The sequence below is a fragment of the Salmo salar genome, chromosome ssa04, assembly GCF_905237065.1.
Source record: "Salmo salar chromosome ssa04, Ssal_v3.1, whole genome shotgun sequence".
NCBI lineage: Eukaryota > Metazoa > Chordata > Actinopteri > Salmoniformes > Salmonidae > Salmo > Salmo salar.
Window position 1 is genome coordinate 53,758,903 of NC_059445.1, and position 6,647 is coordinate 53,765,549.

Below are 6,647 nucleotides of genomic sequence, written 5' to 3' on the forward strand. Positions count from 1 at the left end.
TCCTCTTCTTAAGACACTGGCTCACCTTCCCCACCCTCTGTCTCTCTTTCTCAGGTTACTATACAACCGTTCTGGGGAATGGAAGGACGGCACTGTCCCCATTCTCGCAACCACCGCAGTTGGCTTTAGTTACATAACATTTTTAATGGTGAGTAAGTTTCATGTTTGGTTAAATGCCTGTACACACAGTACAACACATGTTGCTGCTGCAGGTTCAGTAAGATCTAACCTGATTGTGGCTCTGTTTCTATCCAGATTTTAGCACTCTGTCATATTTCACTGGGACAGCAACTGAACCTCTACTGGATCCACAAGGTAGGCCTTCAAATGAACTCTGACCTACTGATGAGGAAATGAATACCATGTTACTGTTAGCCCTGCATAGGAATGTGTAGAACAAATCAAACTGTTGATGTGTTGGTCCCCACAGATTGGTGTGTTGGCTGCCTTGATCACCACTGTCAGTGGTGTGGTCTCCATCAGTGATGTGTGGGGGGACGAATGGGACATCATTCTTATATCGCTACAGGTCTACATCTCTATTTGTTGGTTTCTCTCTCTCTCTCTGTGTGTGTGTGTGTGTGAGAACAAGGTTATAAAACTCCTGTCTTCCTGTGTTGTAATTCAGTCCACAGGTCCTTTCCTGCACATAGGAGCTCTGGCTGCTGTCACAGCGCTGGGTTGGCTGGTTGCTGGACATGTGATCCGTGCAGGGAGAACCAGTAAGTGTTGGATTTTGATTGGTTTTCACTGTAACTCAGGATACCAATAATACCAATATTATTACATTACTTCATGATTTTTATCATTATAACCATAAAGATGTTTGATAATGAACAATGATTGCAGCAGCAGTCAGAAATCTGGGACCTAATGTCCTCACTCTATGGTCTTCCTCCTTCCCAGAGTTCCACATGATTGTGCTGCTTGTCTACCTAAGTGTCCTGCTGGTCCTCTACATGGCTCCCCTTGCCATCACCTCACCCTGCATCATGGACAGGAACAGCCTCAAACCTCGACCTGATGTCATTGGAAGACGGGGGGCTCCAATGGTGAGTCCGTGTCCCCCTACAGAAACATCTTCTTGTCCCCTACTCTCTAGCCGCTTCATGTAGATCCTAAGGAATCTCCACATGTAGTCGGCTGCTAACCTATTTCCTATTTCTTTAAAGCTGAAATAATTTGCCTTTCCAACACTAGCTCAAATGACTGCCATCAAATTCTAACAACCCATGATAACCCATTGTACCTCCTGTCTCTCTCTGTCCCCGTCTGTGTGTGTGTCCTGTGCTGTGCTGTAGCTAGCTCCAGAGAACACCCTGATGTCCTTCAACAAGGCCCTGCAACAGGGGGTCAGCTCCCTGGAGGCCGACGTCTCCATCAGGTACCCAACCATACTCTACCAGCCAATAACCTAACCCCACCCTACCACCTTAATGTTAGGAGTAATGAGTTCTCTACAGTAGACCGGTAACGACGGGTGGGCCTTTCTGTAGTGAAGCCATAGCAACATTCACAGCGTGTAAAAGGTTATGGAGAAAATCTAAACACCCCCATTCTGACCCTGCCTTTGACGTAGTCAACTTGTTTTAAGACCATTTTAATCTCACATCCATTTCTTTTCACTAGTGCATTATAGCCTGTTATTACAGGCCCATTTTAATACTCCAATTGCCACAGAACCTCTTTATTTTATTTATAAAAGCAGTGACATAAATGACATAAGTGTTACTGGTTCAGTGATGTCAGTCTGTGGTCCCAACTCTCCTCTACAGTCTGGACGGGGTGCCCTTCCTGATGCGAGACCGCACTCTGAGAAGGACCACTAACATCGCCAAGGTCTTTCCAGACAAACAGCACGAGGACGCCTCTCTCTTCAATTGGACAGAGATTCGCTCTCTAAATGCGGGGCAGTGGTTTTTGGAGGTACCTCTCTCCCCCCTCTGTCTCTCTCTCCCTCTCACTGGGTATATGTCTCTCTCCCTCCTTGTATTGCTCTTTCTCTTAGTCTCTCCCCTTCTCTAGTCTACCCTTCCCTCTCCCACACCAAGTATATTTTTTCACTCCACTTTGCATCACTTCATCAAATAAAACACCTCTCTTCCCTCTCTCTCCAGAGCGACCCCTACTGGACGGTTGGGTCTCTGACAGGGAGGGACCGGAACCGAATGGGGAACCTAACAGTGTGTAGCCTGGTAGAGATGCTCCGCCTGACAGCCAGGGCCAACCGCTCAGCCCTGTTAAACCTCCATAGACCTCCCCCAGAACACCCACACTACAAGACCTGGATCATGGACACCCTGTGGGCCGTCCAGAGGTCTGGGATATCACAGAAGAGGGTGAGGAGGACTTTCTGTGTATCTATCTGTCACTGAGTCCTTAGCAACATTGGTAGAGATGTGTAAATCAAAAAGCAGGTCCAGACTCTTACCCTGTGTCTTGTGCCCTGTGTTCTTTTAGGTGACGTGGACCCCGGACACAGACAGGGGCCGTGTCAGGGGGTTACAGCAGACCTCCTTAGAGAAACTGTCAGTGGAGGAGCTCAGACACAGGGGCATCAGCAGCCTCACCTTGCGCTACTCACAGGCCAGTAACAAGGACATTCAGTAAGACATACTACTGTTACACTCAAACTCTAACCCTAACCATTCACCTGCTGGGATTGTCCAAAATGTTATCTGGGAGGTCCAATCATGTAATCTAAAAAGTCCTAGAATCTCATCTTAATCCCTAACCTCACCCTGCGTTTTGGTTACTCACAGGCCAGCATGTCCAATAACTATTTATCTTTGTAGGGACTTCCTGGTGAACAACATGAGTGTGATGGTGTACCCGGTGAATGAGCCGTGGCTCTACTCAGTGCTGTGGTGCAGCGGAGTGCCTTCTGTCTCCTCCGACGCCCCCCAGGTCCTCCGCAAGGTGCCCTACCCCATCTGGCTCATGGTAAGAATCTCCTTCTACACCTCTTCATTGCAATAACTACACTTTTAGTACAGTATAGACGTATGGAAGATACCCATGAGTGTAACAGTCAATTTTCTATGACTGGGTACCCCTTTTAACTGCTACAGTACAGAGGCAAGGCAACACAGAGAGGCTGGGGACCGCAGGGGAGAGTACAGATAGTGACTAGGGAACAGCAGAATAGCTGGGTAAGAGTGAAGTGAGGCATGGGGACACAGCAGCAGACCCAAGGACACAGCTCGAGACTAGGACTTAAAACTCAAGTAGTTTCATTCATGTTCTGATCGTCATCGCATGTTCATCATGATGAGAGGTACAGTATATTTGTGGTGATGCTGCGATCTAGTGGTGGATGTTGGTTCTGAACAGCTGTTCTTGTTTACAGAGCCCATATGAATACTGCTTAGTCTGGATCACCTCAGATCTTGTCTCCATCGCCATAGTTACAGGAATATTCATCTTTCAAAAGTAAGTACCCATTTTCCATTACGATCAAACTGAATCTCCTTTCATTTAGCTGTGAATGGTTGTGTATTTGCAGCATACCCCTCACCCTCACACTTTTGAGTATTTCCAGAGTATTGCAATAACAATGCAAAGTTCTCTACTACACTGATCCCCGATGAAAGCTGGGTGCACACACTTCAGTGATATGTCTGCTCTGCTCCATTGTCTAGTCTGATGTACTAAGTGTTTCTCAGGACTGTTGTGTAAAATGTAAAGGTCTGTGTGTTCTGAACTTTGTGTTGCGTAGCCTTCTGCTTCTAAACTGACGCTTCTGCTCTTTCCCTTTCACTGCCCTGTCTCTCTTCTCCTCATCTGGCAATTTCTCTCCTTCTGTTTGTCCATATCATATTTATTTCTTATGTCCTCTTTCATTCCCTCCTCTCTCTCGTTCTTCCCTATTTGTCCTCTGTTCTGACTGATTTTGTTCTGCCTGATCTGCATGCTCCGTTTCTCTGCTGCACTCTGGCGTCTGTCAGCTATCACTTGATCAGGTAACTGGGGTGACTCCCATGGCCCATGTTGCTTTGTTGTTTTCTGTCCTTGTGCTTTACTTGTGTCTGAAGCTCTAACGCTTGTACTCAGTTACACTGTTTCATTTAGATATGTATTCATCGATATGTATTTATCAATATGTATTCATCATTTGACTATGTTTATATTGACTCTAAATGTGTCTCTGACGGTGTGCTGTCGCCCTGTCAGATGGAGGATGAGTGGCATGCAGAACTACAACCCAGAGCAGATCATGCTGAGTGCTGTGACTCGCCGGCCCAGCCGAGACGTCAACATCATGAAAGAGAAACTCATATTCTCCGGTACGTAATAAATCAAATATAATATAGGCATTTAGCAGACACTTTTATCCAAAGCAACTGACAGAACTGTTGGAAGTTGACACGGAAACATACAGTATAATCAGTATGTAGCCCATGCATGTATCAAACCCACAACCCTGATGTTGCCAGCACTATTCTCCAACCAACCCACTGAACCAAATAAAGAATGGAAAAGAGTTAGGGTCAAAGTTGAACTCTTCTTTTTTTTCTCCTTTTTTAGAGGTAAGCAATGGAGTAACCAATACAGATGAACATTTATATCCAGAGAATGGCTATGACATTGGGCAGTACAAGTGAGCTGTGTCTGTATACCTGGAGAATGGCCAGGACAATGGGCAGTTCAGATGAATTGTCTCTATATCCTGAGAATTGCCATGCAATGCGCAGTACAGATGAGTTGTCTCTGTACCTGTTTGAGCTGGTTGTGCCAACTACACTTATGACGGCATCACACGGAGACTGCAACAGACAGAATCACAATGGCTGCTACTTTAAACTTAGATGTTTCCGCCAACATGTTAGAACTTTGAACTTCTAAAAGTTCTGAATATTCAATGTTTTGAAGACTGTTGATCTACTTACTGGAGTGACCTTTTTAAAAGTTGTATTTCAAGCTCTGAAGGATCATGGGATGTTTTTTCTTCTCAACTGTACATTTTTGTAAATCTGACTTTTTGTTTTTCAGTTATTTTCTTTTCCCTCTGAGAGGATTGTCATGGTTTGGTGTTCTACATAGTATGTTATTATAAGACTGAATTCACTCTCATGATGAGTAGTGTGTGTCCTTCACACATCGATAGGAGGACACATTTTGCATCACTGGGAATGTACACTGTTCTTGCATTGTGGTTATACAGGTATGCACATGAAGGGCATTCAATAGTCAACATAGTCCATGCTGCAATCATATTTTCTCTGCCTATTCTTTCTGCCATGATTGGTTTGCTTTAGGTTGAAGTTATTATATCCTTATCTCTTCACGTGGCTGCCTTTTTGTAAAGTAGTTTCTGGTATGTTACAAAAAGAGTCTGTTGCGGGGGCAGTGTGTTTCAGTACTTATATTGTTATATGACACAACTCCTATAAATAGTATTTCAGGAACAGTACCAGTCAAAAGTTTGGACACACCTACAGTACTCATTTCAGGGTTAGTCTTTATTCTACAATGTAGAAAATAGTAAAAAATAATCAAAACTATTAAATAACACATATGGAATCATGTAGTAACCAAAAAAGTGTTAAACAGATCAAATATATTTTACATTTGAGATTCTTCAAAGTAGCCACCCTTTTCCTTGACAGCTTTTTGCATCTCTTGGGATTCTCTCAACCAGCTTCATGAGGTAGTCACTTGGAATGCATTTCAATTAATAGGTGTGCCTGGTTAAAAGTTAATTTGTGGAATTTCTTTCCTTAATGCATTTTAGCCAATCAGTTGTGTTGTGACAAGGTAGGGGTGGTATACGGAAGATAGCCCTATTTGGTAAAAGACCAAGTCCATATTATGCCATGAACAGCTCAAATAAGCAAAGGGAAATGACCATCCATTATTACTTTAAGACATGAAAGTCAGTCAATCCGGAAAATTTCAAGAACTTTGAAAATTTCTTCAAGTGCAGTCTCAAAAACCATCAAGTGCTATGATGACTGGCTTTCATGAGGACCTCTGCTGCAGAGGATAAGTTCATTAGAGTTACCAGCCTCAGAAATTGCAGACCAAGTAAGTGCTTCACAGATTTAAAGTAACAGACACATCTCAACATCAACTGTTCAGAGGAGACTGCATGAAATAGGCCTTCATGGTCGAATTGCTGCAAAGAAACCACTACTAAAGGACACCAATAAGAAGAGACTTGCGCTGTCTTTGTGAGACGCGAAGTAGGTGAACGGATAATCTCTCCATGTGTGGTTCCCACTGTAAAGCATGGAGGAGGAGGTGTGATGGTGCTTTGCTGGTGACACTGTCAATGATTTATTTAGAATTCAAGGCACACTTAACCAGCATAGCTACCACAGCATTCTGCAGCGATACGCCATCCCATCTGATCTGCACTTAGTCCCACTATCATTTGTTTTTCATCTGGACAATGACCCAACACACCTCCAGGCTGTGTAAGGGATATTTGACCAAGAAGGAGAGTGATGGAGTGCTGCATCAGATGATCAGGCCTCCACAATCCCCCGACCTCAACCCAATTGAGATGGTTTGGGAAGAGTTGGACTGCAGAGTGAAGGAAAAGTGCTCAGCATATGTGGGAACTCCTTCAAGACTTGGAAAAGCATTCCAGGTGAAGCAGGTTTGAGAGAATGCCAAGCGTGTGCAAAGCTGTCATCAAGGCA

The 6,647-nt window shown here is 44.2% G+C and overlaps 1 protein-coding gene across 2 annotated transcripts in view; it reads left to right on the forward strand.

Annotated features, from left to right (window-relative positions):
* Positions 1–5,577, forward strand: part of LOC106603555 (glycerophosphodiester phosphodiesterase domain-containing protein 5) — a 40,173-nt gene extending 34,596 nt beyond the window's left edge. The window contains exons 4-16 of one of the 2 annotated variants that reach the window (XM_014197402.2): positions 55–148; positions 256–315; positions 431–529; positions 629–722; positions 907–1,052; positions 1,302–1,384; positions 1,776–1,926; positions 2,118–2,339; positions 2,461–2,606; positions 2,796–2,943; positions 3,350–3,432; positions 4,174–4,286; positions 4,528–5,577. In XM_014197402.2, coding sequence (XP_014052877.1) covers positions 55–148; positions 256–315; positions 431–529; positions 629–722; positions 907–1,052; positions 1,302–1,384; positions 1,776–1,926; positions 2,118–2,339; positions 2,461–2,606; positions 2,796–2,943; positions 3,350–3,432; positions 4,174–4,286; positions 4,528–4,604 — 1,516 coding nt within the window. In that variant the 3' untranslated portion in view covers positions 4,605–5,577. The remainder of the gene's footprint in view (positions 1–54; positions 149–255; positions 316–430; positions 530–628; positions 723–906; positions 1,053–1,301; positions 1,385–1,775; positions 1,927–2,117; positions 2,340–2,460; positions 2,607–2,795; positions 2,944–3,349; positions 3,433–4,173; positions 4,287–4,527) is intronic. The other variant, XM_014197401.2, reaches the window with a different exon arrangement.
* The last annotated feature ends 1,070 nt before the right edge of the window (positions 5,578–6,647 follow it).